General features: G+C 38.0%; 2 protein-coding genes and 1 long non-coding RNA gene across 4 annotated transcripts in view; 1 reads left to right on the plus strand and 2 right to left on the minus strand.

Moving 5' to 3' along the window:
- The window catches only part of LOC116927605 (protein grainyhead), a 29,412-nt gene extending 26,951 nt beyond the window's left edge, over nt 1-2,461 (minus strand). The window contains exon 1 of one of the 2 annotated variants that reach the window (XM_032934642.2): nt 2,103-2,461. In XM_032934642.2, the coding sequence (XP_032790533.2) occupies nt 2,103-2,374 (272 nt within the window). In that variant the 5' untranslated portion in view covers nt 2,375-2,461. The remainder of the gene's footprint in view (nt 1-2,102) is intronic. The other variant, XM_032934635.2, reaches the window with a different exon arrangement.
- A 5,505-nt stretch (nt 2,462-7,966) lies between these two features.
- Nucleotides 7,967-13,910, plus strand: LOC116935953. Its single transcript, XR_004401515.2, has 3 exons — nt 7,967-8,131; nt 11,601-11,828; nt 11,911-13,910. It is a non-coding gene; the product is annotated as an uncharacterized LOC116935953 (long non-coding RNA).
- Nucleotides 13,911-15,303: 1,393 nt separating this feature from the next.
- On the minus strand, nt 15,304-18,951 carry LOC123477457 (trifunctional enzyme subunit alpha, mitochondrial-like). Its single transcript, XM_045180812.1, has 13 exons — nt 18,791-18,951; nt 18,346-18,558; nt 18,200-18,286; nt 18,038-18,126; nt 17,723-17,973; nt 17,462-17,666; nt 17,221-17,396; nt 16,716-17,163; nt 16,370-16,569; nt 16,100-16,305; nt 15,868-16,034; nt 15,764-15,802; nt 15,304-15,700 (listed from the first exon to the last, which is right to left on the minus strand). Exons 1-13 carry the CDS (start codon nt 18,852-18,854, stop codon nt 15,497-15,499), a joined length of 2,349 nt encoding a protein of 782 aa, XP_045036747.1. The 5' UTR covers nt 18,855-18,951; the 3' UTR covers nt 15,304-15,496.
- Nucleotides 18,952-22,534: the final 3,583 nt, after the last annotated feature.

A 22,534-nucleotide genomic window follows, 5' to 3' on the forward strand; every position in this document is an offset into this window, starting at 1 on the left:
AAACATTTAGCACGTACGCATAATAATAAAAAAGTGGCTATGCTACACCGTTTTGCGTCTAAAGTGTGAAGAGCTTACAGCCTGCCCAATTCCAGTTTCATCGTAATCATCCATCACTCGGCTATGGGTCCATACGGGATGCGGTTTTCGATTACCCGTCAGAGGGCCTCTAGAACTGAACATTCAACTATGAAGCCTAGATGTCTATATAAGATGCAACAAATAATCAACGTCAAACCGCGTCAAACAACTTTGCTAGCGAGGTGATAATTATTTGTGCCGCGTTAAACAATTAGGCACTGAGGCCACGCAGGTGATTTATTTCTTCATTTGAAAGACAACAACAACAAAAAGGCGATCGCGGACACTGGTAGGCCTACAACATCAACTTCTAAAGTGTAACCCCATAAGATGGGTTTAAAAAACAAACACTACCTTTGCGACTGGTTCACTATTTTCAGCTAATCTTTTCCAGTTAATGAAGCGATAAAAGCTGCGCATCATTTTTTCTTTTTCTTTATTCATCTACGACCATTTTAGCATCTTCCGAAATTTAAATCCGCATTAAAAATTCGGTGCATGGCACACACACACACACACACACACACACACACACACACAAAATAAAAAAAAAAAAAAAAAGAAAGAAAACGAATGGAATAAAGAAACAATAAACATATCATTGAGCTGAGCCGACCAAAAAAATTAAGAGCACAAAAAACGAAACCAAGGGCTCATAAGCAAAGAATCGAAGCGTATGACTAATGAGCTGTCAAAGAGGGCAGCCGACTTGAGAGCGTGGTCCCCTGACGTAGAATTCTTTTGTTTATGTGCTCGCCGAAGTGAAGGACGCCGACATGTTCTTCAAGCGGACTGTTGTCTATCTACGGCAACGGAGAATTTCGATGCACGGAGGATACCAGCCACGTAAAGCTCTTCCCAGTTATAAAATCCCCAACTTAGATTCCCAACCGTTTGTAATGTTCTGTTGGGATGCATTTGAGCGTCCCACCAGAAAAAAAAACAAAAAAATTGAATAAAATGAAAAAGAGGAAAAGAGAAAAAAGAAAAAAAGATAAGGCATGCGATCTACGTGATTCTGACGTAAGGGACAAAGTTACGGAGAATAGGTGAATGTAACCTCGCATGCAAAGCGAAATGTCTTATGAAAACAAAATATTTCAGCCGTGGAAAAATACAAACTGAAACCGACGGCACGAGAGTTCTTTCTTTCCAAAAAACTGGGCGACATAGTATTATAACGATCTAGCGAATGTCTGCTGTCTCTCAAATTTTTAATTAGCGCTGCGTAGATTGGACTGATAGATGCCCTATATACGTATATTTTTCTTTTTTTCTCCACCAATGACAGTTCACCTGTACAATGACAAGTCGCCTTTCTCTGTCTTCACCTGATTCATTAATACAACATCGCAGTCCAGACATGCTGGACTAGGCTGCCGGGCTATTTAGGCTTGTCAAAATGCAAACGCTCGGCGTCTTTCGACAATTTTGAAAATGCTTCTTCGGAAGATTTTTTATAGTTCGCCATGCGTGCGTGTCAGCTTATAGTCTGTTGTTTTCTCGTTTTTTTTTTTTGTTTTTGTTAGCTTTTTTTTTGTTTTTCTTTTTAATTACAACAAGTAACATAGTTACGCCAGCAACATTTTATCACTGTGTTGTTGTTCTGCGACACTTTTTTGTTTTAACGGACAAGCCCGGTTAGGCGAGTTGTCCGAATCAAAAACGCTTGGCCGGGATTGTAAATGTAAGTGTTAAGTTAACGACAGGTATATCTTTATTTTCTCGGTTCTAGGTAAGACATAACTGGTCTCAACGTGTGGTCTTGTGCGTCAGCAAACAATCTGCTGCTCATGATAGTCGCACACATATCTGACAGCCACAGTAATAAAGGAGCCTGAAAGGCCCAAGTTTCTTCGGAAATGCTCAAACTGTCGGTGTGATAATGCGTCCCTGACACTTGCTGCGATGTGTGCAGCAGATTTCGCTTACGGGATTTCAATTGGAAACGAAAGGGGGTTCGGACAATCACTATAGTCTCCCGTTGTTATTGCTTTAGAAGAGCGACATGCATTACTAACCTGTTGTCTTCTCCACTTTTCGGACTGCCGTCGGACGACTGGTGTAAAGCAACAGCTGATTGACGGTGTCCATGGCTACTCGGACGAGGTGGCAGTGAGTTGAGAACGGAGCACTCGTTCAAACCGGCTACGTCAGCATTCGGATCAGGGTCAGTCCCGTTGACGGAAAAGTAACTAGTATAACCTGATGTTTGCGCGGCTGCAGTGGAACCGTGGGATGGGGATGCTCTCGCTGGGACGGCCATCTCGTCTGACTGGTCACAGCTTGCCATGATACGGAGACACGGACCACCGCAGTGGGGTTTAACGAGGACGCGACAAGACAAGCACGTGGTTACGACTGTTTTACTCCAACCGGTCTACTTGGCTTCTTCCAATTATCCTTGCCTCGCGTTCTCCTCTTTCCCTTTTTTTCTTTTTTTCTTTCTTTCTTTCAGTCTTTCTCTTTTTTTGTTTGTGTTTTTGTTTGGTGTCGCTCCCTCTCTCTGCTGTTGCTTGTGTCTTCTGGCAGAGCGTACCGCGGGAGAAATACACGAATCAAAGAGCGGACCGTAGCCCGCAATCCAAAGTCAATGGGAAAATGGAGCGTTCGGAGCGCAACGGTCTGTTGCGTTGGTGCACACCGCGATCGCCGCGTGCCATCCAAAGTTCTTTGATATTGTTTGGCTACGTCAGTCGAATTTATAGAGACAAAGAAGCACACGGAAACACGGTTGATAGGGATTGAAAGTAGCAACAAACCGCAAGGGTCCACCGAGGTAGACTAACGGCTGCCGCTCAGATATGGCCCACTGAAAAAGGAATGGCTTATCATCGCCAGAATCACTGCTAGGCCCTTGCATTGGAACTCTCCTTCTTACCTGCACCAGTGCTGCGCAACTTGCTGTTCCAATAGACAACACGCATATTGTAAATAACATGGAGGGGAAAAAAAATCTTCGAATTCATCCAAAACCGAAACCAAACCGCCCCATGTCCCTGCAGGCGTTGTGTCTGATTCATCTACGTCTTTGCAAGTGAACGCAGAAGAAGGTCGAGCATCAAGAGAAGGGAAAAATAGCTGCAAGGAACTTTTCAGCTCTCAACTACCATTCCACATCACAAGGAAAAACAGAAAAAAACACACACACACGCAAAAGAACACAACAACACAAAAAACAAAAAAAAAACAAAAAAAAACAACAAAAAAGCAAAACAAAACAAAACAAAACAAAAAATCAAATAAAATAAAAAAAACAACACACAAAAAAAGTAAACAAAAAAGAAACGCTTTAAAAAAAATCTGATAACAAATTAGAAAAGGCGGGAAATTAATGGTAATGAGGAAAAAAAAATAGTAATGCAGATGGAGATGATATCGCAGGAAAGTTAGAATATTATTTTAATGGCCAACCCCTACGAAGCTCTCAGGCATCTTCGGTTGATTGCATACCTGGATGTCAAGTAAAACAGGCATTTTGACGTGAGCTTTCGGCGGAAATTGTACGCGCAAGCCATTTGAATAGGAAAACTCCTTGTCTTGGAGAATGAATACATACACAAGAATGAGGTGATTCTGTTCGAGACTCTTGGTCGCCAACAGTCCGTCTTTAGATCATCTTTTCATGATATGCACGCGCCTTTCTGCGATCCGGCGCAACGCACAAGTCGTTCACATGTCGCAAAACAAACAAAATTTTAAAGTTAATGCATACTGTTCATTGAGTATGCATCCATGTAGTACCGGTATTGCTAAGATTATTGATAATACTGAGAGAAACGACAAAAACCAAACAAACAAACGGCTTTGACATTTTTACTGGAGTGCAAAGAAATTGTTCCAATTGGCTTTGCAATCTTAGTAAAGAAACCAAAATAGCTTACACATTCGGTGAGAATATAAATTATAAAGATTTCCAGCGCAACGGCTTAAAAGCTATTGCTAACTAACAAAACTACTGGCGTTGATTTCCCTTTCAGACTTGTAAAACACATATTTGACGCCTAACTGTACAAATAACGTACAAACTGAACATCGTAGGTAGGGATACGTAGATTGCAGCTCATCCGTTCATGATTTCCTCAATTGGCGTAAATGTAAAGGAATACTTTTTGTTCATCCCCTTCCGATGCCATTTGTTGGTATATTGCACTCATCATAGCGTTAATAAAATGAATGCCACATTCTTACGTGAATTTCTTTTGCGAGAAGTATTGTATTTACTTTCTAAAATCATCCACAGATCTTAAACACTGTGAAAGCAGAAAATTGAACTTTGAAGATTGGGCGCTGTTGTAATCACTAATCAGGTTGTCATTATTAGGAGTCGGGCGAAGGGCGATTAACTCATACCTTGATTGGGCTGTGTGACTAACTAAATACTTGTAACTAGTTTTCTACTTTTTTCACGCCGTCGACATAAGCTAACCAATACTGAACGAGACGACAAACGCTTTGGCTATTGTTTTCACATCATCGAGAAAAGAAACAATTCTAAGAAAGAGTTGAAACATTTAATAGGTCGATTGTAGAATTTAGGCTACATCAGGTACCGGGGATTTTTTGGGTTGTGATTTCACGATGAAGATATTGGACTTGAAACACCCAAGGTAATAATCACGTAAACTAATACTTGGGTAAACCAGTTTTGATAATAGGGCTTGACGACTTCCCGATCGACTATAGGCCGTACGAGAATCGTCGATTTTTGGCTTCTTTGGACGAGGGGGCCTTTCCACGATCTTTTCCGGCACTTACAAACGGGGATCCTAAATGGATTGAAAGAAAGGTGTGATGAATAGCATCGAGTCAACAAGCACCATTTTTTAAGATTGTTTGGCCGCCTGCGGTTGGGTGCTCCAATTGGTAATGGTTAGGAAAATGCAACAAAATATTACCGCATCCCAATATTTTATCGAGTCGTAAAAAATACGAAGAATCTCGCTCGCCAGGTTAAACCAGTGTATACTTTTCGGCAATATGATAAAAGAACGAGTTTGTTTTTAGTTTTTTTTGTTTTTTTTTTGGTTTTTTTTATTTTATTTTTTTTATTTTTATTTTATTTTTTTTATTTTTATTCATTTTTTTTTTCTTTCGTTTGTTTCACTACTGTTATGTAAGGATTTTTTTACGCGGTAGCGCACCATAACTTAGGTTTACAGCCTATCTACAGGGGCAGACCGACCGGTATGGGATTTGAATGTGTTAGTATGATCATTTTTAAGGAAGCAACCGAGCTTGCACAAAATGAATTGGACGTATCGTTAAAATAAGTTACAGGCCACTGGTGATGTTATTTTGTTATATGTAACTCATTATCTAGATTCCAACATTTATGATTTTAATGTAAATTGAATTCGACGTTCTAGCATTTTTGCAGGGATTTTGGTATTTCTGTCGCTAGGTTAAAATTAAGAAATGTCGTGTGGACCAGATGGCTGCCATTAATGGCGAATTGCGAAAAACTTTGAAATAAAAGCAAGAAATGCCCTTTGTTAAAAGTAAAAAAAATTGATGGAAAAAAGAATGGTCAATAACATAATCGCTTTGTTTCAGATTATATACGTAGGCCCACGGGTTTGCGTTGATCTATGCATTCACTAGGTATAGACTATTCAGAATAATGTTTTCCGTGACGGCATCGTTTCAGCATGGAACAGATGTGGTTAGAATGGTTAAACTTAAAAACAATAATAATAATTAAAATTGAAAAAAATATACTTCGGTTTTTTCAACCAAGTGAATCTGTCATTGTTTTATTGAATGATTTGAACACCTGTAACAATTTTATTGCGTGGATTTTGTTATTCTGCTCTTAAACTGGTTTACCTTTTAGCCTCAACGATAGTGATGAATGGGCCTAGACGTCAAATCACTCATACCTGATTAGAACGTCTTTGGCTGAACATACTTTTACCGACACCAGCTCATTAGCCTATAGGTATTAAGCCCCAAACATTGACCCGCATTGATCATTAGAAAGAGAATGATGAGGTTGACATCTACGCGACGATGCTTTTGTACTTATATGGAAACATTTGTGTCTGTGTAACGTTAGACTAGTTATAAGAACAAAAAAGACGATTACATGCCAATCTCACGCTGAAATTATTGCTGCGTAAAATTTCTGAACAGCTAAAAATCGCTGTTTTCAGTATTTTTTGATCAAATTCCAGGCAGATTTTTATTGGTATTTGGTCCTATAAAATAGAACATGAATGTACTGTAAAATATGATACAACAGCATGTATAGTATACGATGATATGTATCAGTATACACTGATATATTTGAATAGTTATTTTATAATTCAATCGCTTTTTTTCTTAGACACGGGGAATGGTATAGGTGAAGCAAATAGCTACAACTGATGGAATATTTTATAGTTGTTGATTTGATCTACTTTCAGCGTAACCATCGTAATTGCATTTTCTGTTTGAGCGGGAATAAATGCTCAGCATATTTTCATATAGCTTTAATCGGCTTTAACAGTTCGTTGTCCCTCATCCATGACTAGCATATAGCGATACAACTAGTTCTAGCCAATATAAAGGTAAGATTTTGCATTGGGAAACCCTGATAATTACGCACTTGAAAGATGACCTACCACTCTAGCTAGTATCAAAACTGGATTTCTGTTGAGGCAATGTAGACTCTCTTCGTTTGAATTCAGTTTTGTCGTAGAGATGGGGATACGTTGCCCAAATGACTAAAAATATTTTTGACGCATTACAAATTATAACAGTTTTCTATTGCTCCTGGGAATCGATTTCCTTTTATGGGAACTCCCATAACACCTACATCGATTAAGAAAATTACCTCACTCATAAGCTATATGATTAGAAAATCAGGAAAAAAAAAACAATCTTTCCGTCGGAAAAATTTATTTTGTCGTTGGAGATCAATTTGAGAGTTAAACAATAAGAGCTTAGTTTCAGCAATAATAACAATGAGGAAAAATTTGTAATAGCAATGGTTTTAAAGGAGATCTCGTTCGTCGATGTTTACGGAATCCTTGACAACACCATATGCCCAATATTATGTACATAACCTTTGCGACTAAGTAAGACATTAACATTGACATTTTAATAAAAACTGCATGTTAAAAAATATTAGTAGCCAAGACGACAATCATACACGGGAAAACTCGTCGAGCAGCATTCTTTTTGTCGTTTTTTAATTTTAATTTTTGTTTTATTCATTATTATTATTATTATTATTTTTTTTTTTAATCCCAAAGACGCACTGTGTGGAATAATACGGTCTGTATATTTCTTAGATCGTTAGGTTTTCAGACAATTATATTTATTTGATCAAGAAGAGTTAGACTACTCACTGCATTTCACCAAGCTGTGACTAAACAATGCTCGTCAATAAGGCTATGAAGCACAACAATGATTAAATCCTCCATTTTAGAGTTAGGTACAGTCTAAGCAGTTTAAGAAACGTGTGAAACAACTCAACAAGTCTGGGCCCTGCAAAGGTGTAGGCGATAAGAAACATCAAAATGTCCTACGAGATATGATTTCAATTCAACAAAAAAGAGAAACAAAATCTGTTACACTTCTTATAGTTTCGCGCGGAAGAAGGAACGCCATTTTGATTTGCCTTTTTTGTATTTCTTGGGCATAGGTTTTTTTTGTTTTTTCCAATGACAAATCGACTGTCACACGTAGCATTCTTTTTGGAATCGCCATCCCCGAGTGGACCATTATCTCGGCTTTGAACTCATGCAAATGAGCATTTCAGTATGTTTAAACCTTCCTTGTACGTCGTTTTCTTCCCCTGCTTGTTCTTCTCAAATAAGGCTTTTGGATGTTTGTTGTGTGCTGATTGGAGAAAAAGCACTCGAGCAGCCATGACTGCTGTATCCAATTAAATAACCTAAAAAATTACAGTAACTTTGCGTCATTCTAGATTGTTTTGGAAGTATCTGTTTCAGCGCACAAACACTGTTATAGTTGCTCGCTTTTCGTCGTTCGTTGTTCGTTGTTCACAAATTTTACGTTTGGCATCCATTGTTACGCATACGCATCATACGCGGCTGATCAGGTAGACCAATTGTTAGTACATTCAAAGACTGATCATGACCGGCATTGGCTTGTCCTTCAGGCTAGTTTTGCTGAATGAGTCATATTTTTATTATTAGACTGCCTGTTGTCTTGGTCGTCTGTCACATCGGTAAAACCAGTTGAGCAGACTGGGAAATTTCCGCCGAGAAAAACATAAATAAGTAGATAAATAAGGCAATAACAATGAATAAACGTATTTTATGGCCTATGACAAAATTGCCATCTCGTTCGCATTTTAGATGATAAAATTCCAGTGAAGATATGATTTACAACTAAAAGGCGACTTTTACACGCAAACACAATGATACACATTGAACTCGCCGATAGCAAGTTCATTTTCAAAGTTGCTGTACTTGTTTTGCTTCTAAATACCTCACGGTTATGTTGTCCGTTTTCTTCTTTTTGCTGCACAAGCTAAACTAACTGTCCGCCTAAAACTGAATCGCCGTTTCATTGTTGTACTATAATAATTTCCAGTCCACGTGACACAAACAAGCTGGCTTTTAATGAGCTAAATTTAGGCTACTGAAACGAAATACTTGAAAGCGCCATGTTTCAAATATTTACTTCCAGTTTTTTTACATGTCTTCGTGACAGACCAAATAAAGTTTTGGGTTCTTTTATATTGCAAGATTTGTTAGGGCAGGAGCACCGGGACGATATTTTTGAATGTGGATTTCATAGAAACCTAGGCCTATAGATTACATGGTCTGCTACATAGTCATGAATTTATATGTAAAACAATTAAAACAAGAACATGGTGGATTTTTGAGTTATTTATTCCCGCCATCAGAATCTAACTTCCACACGATGCTCAGCACACTAAAATTCAATTTACGTAGAAAAGTGTCGAAAGCATGGACGAGATCTAGTCCTGCATTACCTGGCTATAATCGATAAACCATCTGTACAGGAAGAGTTTTCAAGGCTAGATCGACTAATTGAGAGTTTAGGGTGAACGCACTTTGAATATTAGAAAAAAGGATGATGACATCTGAGTTTAATGACAGTTCCGGTAGTCCTTACATTTGTCACACTATAACGACGGACATCCATTAAGTGTGTCTAACGGGGTGTGTAAAACTCGAAAGAATTTCGTACAGTTGCCAAAGAATCAGCACAAAATCACCGTTTACAATAACAATTACATGGTTTTGGCAAGAAAATCATGAATTTTGAAGTCAAATAATCGCAAAAGAATCACTTTTTGGTTCGAGAATCAGTCATAGTTATAGAATCTCGTAAAGAGTTTTACACCCGCGGATATGTAAAGAACTAACTGTACTTGTACTCGTGTTATTGTGTTATTATGACAATGAAATATTAACAAATTGGATTGTGAAAATACTTATAGTAAACGTGATACACAATAAATTGGAAAAACAAACAAACTCGGATGTGAAAAACTTCCAGCAAACCGAAATGTAACATTAATGGGGCTTCTTGCATGGCTGCTTTTTAAAAGGCTATAGTCGCAATTTTTATGACGAGTATTGCATTGTTTATTTTATTTTTTTACCTATTTTGCATTGAAATGAAAACTGTTATTGAAACAAATCCGGAAGGTTGGCAACTGTTCCAAAACTCGTACATTAGGCCGAGGATCATTCTGGATCTTCAGCAGAATTTCAGGCTAAAATTGAAAATTTTAAGCCAATTTTAAGCTAAAGTGAGGCCAATCAGTACACTTTGGTTGGGAGTTGCCAACCCCCCGAACAAATCGATAGGCCATCGGCCTAATGCGAGTAGATATGTAATGAACAACATTTCCTTATTTATTTCCATATGAGAATCACATTTTCTTCGTCGAACATCCTTCAGACCTTCCATTTCAGTTTATGCATTAGTCGTAGAACAAAAATGGAATGCAGACGCAGTAGGATGAAATATCTGCCGATAGCTGCACAGGTCTAATCAAAAATTTGTAAATGAATATTTCACAATCGGGAAAAAACAAAGTCTTGCAGGAATGTATATATAGTATATTTTTTTGTAAGCCGTCGGACAATTAAAAATGCAAAGAATTAGTTGAAGGGAATTCATAAAAAGTAACCACCAATTAGGGCAAAATAATAAAATAAAATACATTTTAGTATTACGCTTTACTGAGTGTTCAAGTAAAGTATTGATAGAAAACCCGTTTGGCCGGGTAAAATGTTGCAAACTCTATAATTGAATGTTGGACTTTCTTAATAATTGTCACTAAAAAACCGGAGCGTCTTTCCCGAAATGATCAACGTTCAACAGGTAAAAATGCAGCTTTGATTCACTTTGGCAAGCGGTATCACTAGATCTACGCCTGTATGCCTAACTTACATTTACAGAATTAGCTTGCCATGACGAGGCCTATAAATAACACTTAGGATAAAGTCATCAGAAAGCCTCCCCGAAAGCCTTCTTTTTCTTTTTACTTTTTTTTCCTTTTTTATTTTCTTGTCTGCTTCAACGTCAGCAAGAAATACAGAACTTCGCTAAGCAGCAGACTGGTTATCAAGGTTGCTTGTAAAACCAAGAGCCGCGGCGTTGTTGAATAACAATGTCTCTGCTAGGAAAGGGAAGGCAAAAGCTATGCGTGCTGCGTCTCAACTATGCGTCTTTGGATTTTCTTCTCTAATGGAGAGACAAACGTAGGCGACAACACCCAAAATGTACAACTTGATCGAGAAAGGGCAATCAGAGTACACAGAGAATGTTATATGGTAATCATCTAATTAAAAACTGTCCTTATCCTACCTGACAGTCTTGACTCTTGCACGGCCCTGCTACGTCAGATGAATAGTTAATCAAGATGTCATGTATCCATTTTCTATGCTATTTTCCCATCTTCTTTTATGTCATGGCAATTCAACAGCATAAATTCTAGTTGCCGATTGTCCGTTCAAAACGTGGGGGAAAAAAAGATAAAATAAAAGGAATAATTAAAAATAAAAAAAAAATCACAAAATAAAAAAATAAAATACCAGGTCAACCTGGTCGTTGCCTTCAACTTTCCTTCAAGCAAGAGATTGAAGGAAAAAGCTATGCATCTCGGCATAGTATACACGAATTCCAGGTCATATGTACGCATGTAAAGTATATACGTGTTTAGAACAGAATTTGCATGAAGCCTCTTCGAATTTCGTTTATTTTACAAATAAAGACGAACTGATTGAATAAATATTGTGATGGAAAAAAATGTTCTCAAACACGTTATATTTGGGTAGAGGACTCGACATCTTCTGATAGTACCACTAATGTGTTTTGCGCCAGCCCAACGGTTTTAAGAAACATAAAAGAAACCATACATTTAGAAAACATTAAAGGCGCGCTGAACAACTTCAGAATTTCACGCGTGAACATAAAACCTGCAAACCTAACTTTTTTTCTCCAAGCAAGGCAAATCACTTAACGAAGCTGAGATTTCATTTCTTTGAGGAATGGATAAAACTAAAAAAATTTTTACATCACAGATTCTACGTTGGCGCCTCGATTCCCATCGTCGTTTGTGATGACATAACTATCATGAAAATGTTGCTGTGGCTGCACCTACCAAGGAAAACGGCAATTTTCAATAGGACTACTTACTAAACTCCAGTCTTCTGTGCAAAAGAGCATGCAAAGTAGACTATGGTACAAATAGCCGCAAACTCGACCCCTAAAATCGTTGGCCGTAATAGAAAGGACAAGTACAAATTAAAGTAAAACAGTCAAACATCAGAAATCATAAATTTTTTAATTCCAAACTAATAAAATCTAAATTTTCGAATGAAATTTCCAAAGACTGAAGTGAACGAAACGGAATACCGGCAATACATCCTTCACTCTCAGTTATGTTACGCCTTCCATGGAATTTCAAGGTGTTTGGGTATGACCAGCATCAGTCATCGACATTTGCTTTGAGTAAAGCTGTTCTATTAATCTACTATGCGCGCTGGTCACTGTAGTAAATAATAGCACAGCAGATGTATTCAATTTTGGCATTATGCATTGTGCTCCTTTTTAGCACACTAAAAGGGAGACCAAAATAGTTCTTATCCCAAGTCCATCTGTTTATTATTCAATTTCGACTGATTCTTTTATGATGTGATGCTATCCATTGCTTAATTTCCATCTTCTTTGCATAGATTGTTGGTAGAGGCCATAGTAGCTAATCGGGTATTTTAATGATCCTGTTATCAGGGGTTGGGGACGTTACGTCGGACAACTCTGATTTTGTCCTATTTGGTTTTGTATGTCGTTTGACTTGAGCTAGCATAGATAGGGGAAGGGCAACCCTTTTCTCCGTCATCTTATGACTAGGATAAATCGGGAAATGGGCCAATATTTATAGATTCCGATTTGTATATGTAAATGTTGAACCTTCTAATCCAAAATTGTAGCTATGGCGTTTTGGTCTACTTTGACCCTTCCGATACTCGCTGAGACATTTTTTTTTTCACATATGCGTAGCAAAAGACAGAGCGGTGGAAGGTTTGGTCTTGCATATTAAAAAACTTACTATTGTTTTGTTAAAATTGTTCTTTCTATTTATAACGTCTGTAAGTATCAATGATGCCTTAGGACGTTCAAATTCAAGAAACTTGCAAAATGTAGGTCCTTACGTCTTGTCTACATTATATCAAATTTTGAAAGATATCCAGCAATATAGTGGATTAGAAATCTATCAAGCAATTCATCAAGCTCGTCGCTCAAAAGTACACCACAGAACGTTTGACGCCTCGTCAAAAACCCTCTATGAAAAATGATTAGTGGTTAATTGGTAGACAGCTTTTCCGATGTTATAAGGGGCAGTTGTTCATTCGTGAAATCATATAGCCTAGATTTATGACGTTATGTATCGCTACGTGCACATTGCTAAGGGATTTACTTTTTAAATTGCCTTCGCATTTAACCCCAAAAGTATTTTGGCTTAGTAACCACTCAAAAAATCAGAACAGAATATTGAAATATCAAATTTACCAACATATTTGAAAACTGAATATTGTGTCATTTTGACCAATATGTTGCTACGAAGCAAAATGATTGTAAAACAAGTCGAAAAAACCTGACCGATTGTAAAGGTCATGGTTTACTGACGAGTAGAATTCTATATCTACGTACATTTTCATCGCATTTATTATTAGTCATTGACGACAGAGTTGTCTCCGTTGAGAAAGAAAACATACTGTGCATACAGACAGATGAAGAAATTTGGTGACCGGTTTCGAAAAAAACTGGATTATACACTGCCAAATGGTGAAAACAACTTTATTATCATCGCCAGGTCACGTTGAAGTCTAAGAGGTGGTTGACGAAGATTTCGTGCCCAGACTATGAATAGTGGACAGAGAGAAATTGGTTACGTTTATTCTGGATCCCGTTCGGCTGCCTCTTTTTCTTTATCAGCTTTCCTTTGCTCGGTTTTTGCTCCCCTTCCATTTTGGATAGCGAGTGGAAAGATGCACCTGTCATCGATCAACGTCTCAGCTATGTCTGTAGAGATGCAAGCGAGAGTTCTTCCTTTCTTGAGCTTTTGATTATCATGGTAGCATAGCTTCACTGGTTTCCCAGAATATATATTCAGGTCTTTGTAGGGACAACGCACTTAAAAGAGGCAACAAAGTTGATTGTATACATGAAGAACATTGATGGCATTAATTTTCTCCTGTGCGCATAAAACGCACAGTATCAAAAAAATACACATTTTTCCTGGGTGGAACTATCGGCAAGTGACTGACTTGATTTTCTACAATTTGCTCGATAATCACATTAGACTATTTGATAAAAAAACAAAAACGATGTGGTATATTTTGTTTCATGCAGCGCCATGTTTGAACCGTAGGGTAACTTGGCGTCGCTTGATTTTATAGCTTTTAACGTCAATGACGACGATATAACCTATACAAAAGGAAAATGATTTCATTTGGTATCGTCGAAATAACACCCTTATTCTTGCATATAGACAAAGAGCCTTATGGAAATAAACTAGGTCACGGATGACATTAAATCATGAGAATAGTCACTGTAACCACCGATAAAAAATTTTATAAACCACGAAAGACGAAGCCATTAGCTCTTGCATTTTTCCCATTGCTTGGGTCAGTTTTGGCAAGGGCCGAAAATTCCACCCGTCGGAAAGGAAGTACAGACGTACTGTAGCTTCCAGATGTTTATTTATGACTATCTAGTACCTAGCTTTCCGATGATAATCCTTAAAATTTTTTTGACATGTGTCAAAATCTAGGACTATTCAACAAGATCTATTGACAAAGTAAAAGTTAGTAGCTTGCTACTGGTCTTGTTTGTCTTTATTCTATATTGTGAAAGTTGTTAAGACAACTAGAACTTCACAGTCAAAATAGGATTGGAATAACGGAAAATCAGAAGTAAATAGATGTCAGTTACAGTGAAGCTTATTATAATGGCAATAAGTTTTTGTAACCGGTAAAGCAAGTGGCTGTCCACAAACATTGTCACGCCATTTTTTCGTTATTTTAAACCCTAATTCTTCTGTCTTGTCATAGGCCGTCACAAGTCACAACTCACAGGAATTATACCTCCTACCTCTGAAAATAACGCCATTCTCCTAGACCATTCCCATCCCATTACCTTCTGGACTGGAAGAAGGTTTAAACTCGCATCTGGACAAGGGAAATGGTTTAGTGAATGCTCAGAGTTCATATAAAATATAGCTGTTGAACGATGGGACTCTAACCCTAGCGATATTAGATCGGATAAGATACAGAGTAGATAAGAAAATGGACAGAATGTTTTTGATTGAAATTGCTACCTTTAAAGAAGTGCTATGGTATTTGGTAACATTCCTTAGGCCCCTACAAACGTTTTGATGAAATTAATGCGCAACTGAGGTAGTAATTCAGTTTTAATTTTATGTCATAAAAATCTCGCAGCTGCCAAGACTGAAGATCTTTACGCAGTGTCCCTTGGTCCGATTCCAAGTCATAGTCCAGCGAACAGCAATTGTTCAAGTTTTCCGTGTCATCTTGATGCCGAATTATGGACACTCAAAGATATTTTGGACCGACTGGTTCTTCGACGCCCTGTTTTACAAATTGATAGTAACACGTTCGACATAACCAGTTGCGCCTTCAATCACCATCTTGTACCCTACTTTGAATTATCTTACGAATGGTTACACAAATACGTCGACTAACAGTATCAAAGTTGAAAGAATCCATGAAATATAAAGTTTAATTCAACATTTGCTATTTTTAAAAAATTACAAAAAAAAAAATCAAAAACAAACAAATATTCCCTTCCATGTTAAGCAGCCAAATTGGCCCTTTCTAAATTGCATTGATTGTGCAAGTCTATCTAATGGATACGCGACTTTGGCTGTACCCAAAAACAGACTGAGCGTAGCTCTCTAAGCACGGACGTAAAACTTCTTGTTGCTTTTGCTGTGATCCAGTAGCAACTGGCAAGGCGTGAAGCACTTGCCATATGCAGCTTCAAATTTCCTCATAATGGTAACTAGTTTGTCAGCCCCAAATTCATCCACGAATCGGAAAGGTCCACCAGTAAATGGAGGGAAGCCCAAGCCAAAAACGGCTCCAATATCACCTTCCGCCTGGTGATAGAAAACAAAAGTTTAGATGTGCTCATTCATATCGTATTCATTAGAAGTTTTTACCGGATTAGCGAGAATCCCTTCTTCTAGGCACAACAACGCCTAAATAAAGCAAGTAAACTTAATATCGATACACGTAAAGTTTCAAACTTATATTTATATCGTACCTCATTAATGAATCGCGAAGCTAGCCTAAATTGAATATCCTCATCGCTTTGTAATCCTTTGGGAACCAACGAATATTTTTTAAGCACGTCAAGAGCCTCGGTGCAAACTGGTTTCTCGCCTTTAAATCCTTTCTCGTACACAAAAAAGCCTTTTCCGGACTTCCGACCTAGAACACAAAGGTAAGACTAAATGTTTCGTTTGAGATTTAATTAAATAAAGAAAATGCGATACCAGTAATTCCAGCCTTGACTAATGAATTAAGAACTTCCGGATTTGCTCCCGCAAAACGCTCACCAAAACATTTAGTCAAGTATTCTCCAATATGGGCACCGACATCAATACCAACTTCATCCGTCAACGTAACTGGACCAACAGGGAAACCAAAACTTTTTCCCAGTTTATCAAGCTTTCGTGGTTCAACTCCTTCCAACAGAAGCCTAAACAATCGACATAGCCTGATTGAACGAATATTCTTAAACAAGTTACGTGCATAACGTCTACCTGTATGCCTCAGCCATCATAAAGGAGAGAACGCGCGAAGTATAAAAACCTGGACCATCGCCTACTGTGATAACAACTTTACCCTGTCGTAGCCCAACATCTACAGCTGAAGCAATCGTGTCACGTGAAGTTTTCGGGTTAGTGATGATTTCCAACAATTGCATTTTATCGACTGGAGAAAAATAATGCATGCCTATGACCTATTGCAACCAAAAAGAGAAAAAAAAAACAACTCGTACAATAGGTTGTTTAACTACCACAGATGGACTATGACAAAATTGACGTAACGCAATAGTAAAAAATAAATTAGACGCACAGCGTCTTTGAAATTATGGCATTTGATTACCTTTTCGGGTCTCTTACTGGCTTCCGCAATTTTTGTAATTGGTAAAGCACTCGTGTTTGTAGCAAATATGCAATGTTCTGGGATAATAGCTTCCACTTCTTTGACGATACGATGTTTAAGGGATAAATCTTCAAACACAGCTTCGATTACCATGTCACAATGTTTGAAGGGCTCGTAGTTTAGCGTACCAACTAAATTGGAGGCAATGCGATCACGTTCAAAACTAGGGAAAATAAAAAATAAATGTAAAATGCTAGCTCCAGCTCTAAGGAAATCCTTACCTAGTGATTTTTTTCGCTTCATAGATTTTTCTAAACCAGCATACACCTGATTTTGCCCACGTGCTAGACCACCTGCAGCCGCATCTTTAAGCAAAACTTCAAATCCTTTAACCGAAACCTGTGCTATTCCAGCCCCCATTAAACCAGCGCCTATTACGCCAATCGTCCTAACATTGCCAACAATATTAATTTACAAAACCACGAGAATCGCTTGAAAAAATTACTTTGCCGAACGTTCTGGTTTTCCAAATCTGTTCTTTTTGCATTCAGTTTGGCCTTGAAACAAACCAATTAAACCACGCGATTCCTTAGTTACAGCCAACTGACCAAAGCCTTGATTTTCAGCAACATATCCGGCTTCAAACCCTTTATCTACAGTTGTTCGTAACACTTCTAAGATCTACGTAAACCAAATGATCTATTAAAATAAATCTATTACCGATAAATGACAAGGAGAGCTTTTACCTTTAGGGGTGCTGGATATAATCCATTGGTTTGCTTCATCACCTGCGCTTTGGCTTTGTTGAAAATGTAATCCTTGACAAAATTATATTTTAATGCTGCTGCCAAGATGCGATCGGTGACTGACTTTTCGCGCTTGGCCTTTATTGTGCCAGAAGCTAAATTTTCAGCAGTCTGAACAGCCACTTTTTCTAAATGCTGCAAAGTTCTAGAAAATCTAACATTAGTATGCAACAAGCAGCAAAGATTTTTGACAGGATTTACTGCTGGTCAGGTTTATCCAATCCTGGGCCCAATGGTTGTACAGTCAGATCAACTAGACCCAACTTTTTAGCTTTGTCTGCCTTAACACTTTTCCCAGTTAGGATCATATCCAGGGTAGCTGGAAGGGATGTTAACTGCAAAAAGCGCTGAGTACCCCCGCCACCAGGGAGCAGGCCTAAAAGTACCTCAGGTAATCCCAAAACCGTCTTACTCTCAGTAACAGCAATACGATAATGACATGCCATAGCAACCTAAATATAAATAAGATAAATTAAAGAAACAACATTTGGTCCAAATATCACACTTTTATCTAACCTCAAGCCCTCCACCTAAACAGGAACCCATTATGGCAGCCACAACAGGTTTTTTACTGTGTTCCACCTCCAGCAGCAGATCTTGGCAAGCTAAATTAAATGATATGACATAGTAAACTTTTTTTAAGGCAATTAGTTTATTGCTAGTTGAAATGTTTCAAACCTTTCGATAACTTGGAAGCTTCTTCTGCTGTTTTACATTTCTGAAGCATTGAGATATCAGCACCTGCAATAAAACAACCTGGTTTTCCTGCAACATTTAAGAATTACTTAGGTGAATGAAAACTGAAAAGATGGCTGCATCACTACCTGACATCAAAATAGTTGCATGGATATTTGCATCTTTAGTAATGACATCCATGATCTCTTTAATCTCAGTCATAGTTTCAACATTTAGTGTATTGACTTTGGAGTTTGGGGAATCCAGCTTGACTACAGCAATTCCATTTTTAACTTCATACTTGGTGTGAATACGGCTATCAACCCTTCTTGATGTTGAAAATTGACATGAAGAAAGCTTACCTGCAAAATAAAATCATTGCTACAGAACATCATCATTTCACGAATTAATATGCTGGATAGTAACAGATTTAAGTTCATTTTCATTTCAAGAAATGAAAAAAAAATCATGCAAAGAAATATGTTGTCTAATTGCTACAGCTGGTTGTAGATTTATACTGTGAAATAAGCCAAAAACATTTGTACGAGATGATGTTTTGGAAGATTTTCTGAAAGAATACAAAAATTGACTTACTTAGCCAACTTCTCTTGCCGAAGGTCACAAACCTCGAAACCAAAATTAATCTTCCGGTAGCCATAACGAACCTAAACTGATCTTACGTTGATCGAAATGCAAAGATATCTTCTATCTTGTACCAAGGCCTACTTAATAGTTAAAGCCTGTAAACTTGAATACCTCCTATAGCGGTGATGCGTTATCTGGCGACAACCAATCAGAGGAAAAAAATGGGTTACGATTGCGCTATCTGGCGCTTGCTACTGCTACTGCATCGACAACCAAAATACAAGATTAAGCAATAACAGGGTTCTATGTATACAGTCATGCGTGGAAGTTTCTTTAGCAGGCAAATGGGTCTATATCCTTCTATTTCTTTTTGATGGAGGGGATAGTTTGGTGCCTACCGTACCCCTTTATGCCATTCCTATTTCTCTTTCTTTGCAACCCGCGAAAAAGGTGCAACAGTAAAAGTAGGAAAATTAACTGAAACGTAGAGGAAGAGAAGAATGGAAAGAAAACGAGGGTATGGTAGGCACCATAGTATCCCTTCCGTCCAAACAAAATGAAAGGATATAGACCCATTTGCCTGCTAAACAAACTTGCACGCATGACTGTATATTGTCGCGGGTGAAAAGGGAGATTGGTTATCTCTTCGCAGAGATGAGTCACCCGCTCCTTAGACAACGCTGCGATCAGGGTGAAGAAATTGTCAGGAGAAGTCCGCTCTAAGGAAGATACAGAGATACGCAGTCCGGAAGGGGAGTAATTCGCGTGACGGTATAAAACGCTGCCCCGCATCTGCGTTAGATGAGTCTCCATCGGGTGAACTCGGAGCTGGGCTCCGTTAGAGGAGTTCCTGAGTTCCCTGGAGGTCTTCATACGCTTCTCCGAGTCCGAGTCTGGGTAAATTGTTATTCCCCTTTTGGTTTTAGTAAAACGTTGTTTAATGTAAGTCATCGCTTGTTGTATCATTTCTTGTTTATGACAAATATAACATTCGTGTGACAATATTTTAATTAAGAGTATCTTAGAATCCCTAACTTTCAGTTAAACAATTCCAGCAAGTGTAAAAAATCGTCCTTTTGAGAAAGATTTGTGCCCACTTAGTAATATTATCATCATTTCATTTTACCATTACTACGAAATTTTCGATGGTATTGAGATGATGGTTAGAGATCTATCTAAAGGAGGAAGAAGGTTCAAGTCTACTTTATATGTCAGGTTATCAATGTGAAAAGAAGTTTTTAAATTTTAAATTTCATTTCTAAGTGAAAAAGTTTATCTTTTTATAGGGGTTTTGCATAAATGATTAATTTTACAACTACAAGTAGAAAATTTTTCATCAACGTGGTAATAAAACTTATATTTTTCAAACACACTACTTTTTTCTTTTTAACAACTCAATTGCCATATTACTGTAAAATATCTACTAACTTTTCATTTCAAAAGCTTGAAATCCTTTTATCTTTATATCTTAATTCATGTGTTGATGTAGGCCTACAGCAGACTTGCTGCGATCGCGATCTCAATCAAGATAACAAAATTGATCGCCGATCCGATCATTCGAGATTGATCGGAGATCGGATCGGCGATCAAAAAAAATGTATCCGATCTGATCATTTTTAGCGATCAAACTTTTCGCCATCTAGCGGTAGATTTTGTTGCCGCATGTACCCTATTAGCATTCTGCCGTCACAGGGATATCCCAGCTAGGTCCTTTCTGGCTGAGCAAGATATCCCATTCGACTTCTTTAGTAGGTAGGACATTCTAATGTCCGGTTTTTAACATCCTTTAGGATTACCCATTGGTCGTCCATTGGATATCCAAAGAAAATACACAAAATAAAAAAGCATTAGATTGGAGTCGAAGCTTGTCTCTCTTCCAATCTGTTGCGAATCAGATGTTGTAACCACTCAGATATATATTATACATTTTGAAATGTATCAAATTGGTTTTATTAGCGCAAAATAAAAATAAATAACTTGGAATAACTATTCCCACTGAGGTTTGCGGGTTGTGGGTGGGTTATTATAGTTTTATTTATTCTTAAGAATAATAAACCGTACAGTGTAGTACGCTGTACCAGCATATATTGTTATGTATAGTAACTGGGCTCTGCGTAATAATGTAATGCATTCTTACAATGTCAGATTGCGGCTCGTTGGAAAATTTGAACCGTATTGCTGAAAAACTATGTATGAGAATTTTAAACCATGCTTGGTTCTTGGTTGTACTTAAAATTTAATAACTAACAAACTATCTTCTTTCATGCTATTGCCGTCAATAGAGTAGTAAAATAAAGAGGGATGCACGTTCTCCACAAAAGCGAAAATCTCATATGTGCCCATATAGCACATTTCTGCCGTCGGATGTCCGAATCATGGCCGAACATCCGTTAGATATCCATGTACTCAATGGGTAGTTCCAGGGATGTCCGTCGGCTAGTCACCTTGGAAGTGCAATGGGACGTGTGAAAATTATATTCTACGGACCTCCTTCCAACAGCCAAGAAGATTTTCAATTGTTTCATTTAAGGATCGGCCTCGAGCCAATCGGGATGCTTTTTTGCCAATCGGGTTTCTCATTTCGGGCCATCGAGGCGTGGCTCCGGGTGGAAAATTCTTCTCCCCGAATTCAATTGGGGTTTAATCGAGGTACTTAATCAGGGAAGCTACCCCGATTGCAATCAATCGATTCATCGATGCAAAAAACATAATCGGTTGACTGTTTCACCCGATCGATCCGATAACAACCCCGATAATAGCTCGTTCTACCCGCCTGCCCCGATTTTTACTCTAAAACCGAAAGAACGGCATTTTTTTAAAATTGCGTCGGGGCAACGGGTTGACCTTAAATTTTCCCCCGCACCGCCCCGGTTGAAAAAGTGGCACCTCAATTCAGCCCCGAATGCACTTTATCGGTGCGGGGCGGTTAACTCGATTAGAGCTAATTGCCTAATTGGGGCCGAGCGCCAGGTTTCATTATTAATTGTCAAAATTTATTTGTTTCCAAAAGGGGAGAACTTAACCGTGTTCAAATTTTTCCCTTGAAAGTATTTTTATTTTAAATCCAGCATTCAATACGAAAAATTAAAAAAATAAAGGAGTAGTTATCTATTTGCCGGATGGTTTATTTTTAAATTTATTGCAAAAAAATGAATAAAATATATGTAAGTCGTGAGTTTGTTTGCACAGGCTTGCCGTTTAGCTTACGGGAACCAAGCCATTGGAAATTAACTTACAGAAAATATATATTATTTGGCATTTAGTAATGGATGGAAAGGTTGGAGAAAAGGTTCGAAGACTGCATGGAAGTACTACGAGACCTCCAAAGCCTGGTCCAGTAGAAAAGGCGGCGGTATACTACCGGGTGTTGTTCATTTCCCATGTAATGCTTGTGTGGTGTGGACACTGTTGAAAGTAAACTCAGAATCGACGTTCGAACGTTGTGCTTCTGTATCAACGTTCTGTTTCCACTTAACACAATCATCTATGTGTAGTTATGTTTTCCACTTCCCAAAGGGTTGAGAAGAAGACTTTCAGTCTTTTTACTCTCATGCTATGAGAATGTCGTTTTTATCTACCTTCTGATTCAGAATAGTTTAACCAAGTTCCATAATACTTGAAGCAACTACCTAGTTGAATACAGAACTATTAAATCAAAGTGTTTTACTTCTCTGCAAAACTTAACAGACACTACTCCGGTGAAAGCTATAAAGGGACCAAGAGTCGGGACGACGGGTGCAGTCTGTTGTTAGA

This window comes from Daphnia magna, unplaced genomic scaffold (genome assembly GCF_020631705.1).
Source record: "Daphnia magna isolate NIES unplaced genomic scaffold, ASM2063170v1.1 Dm_contigs066, whole genome shotgun sequence".
Classification (NCBI taxonomy): domain Eukaryota; kingdom Metazoa; phylum Arthropoda; class Branchiopoda; order Diplostraca; family Daphniidae; genus Daphnia; species Daphnia magna.

Coding starts and splice junctions, on each gene's coding strand:
- LOC123477457 (XM_045180812.1), bottom strand. CDS start 18,854: ATGGCTACCGGAAGATTAATTTTGGTTTCGAGGTTTGTGACCTTCGGC. Junction 17,974..18,037: donor GTTTAGGTGGAGGGCTTGAG/GTTAGATAAAAG, acceptor ATTTATATTTAG/GTTGCTATGGCATGTCATTA. Junction 15,701..15,763: donor AAGGGATTCTCGCTAATCCG/GTAAAAACTTCT, acceptor TTCTATCACCAG/GCGGAAGGTGATATTGGAGC.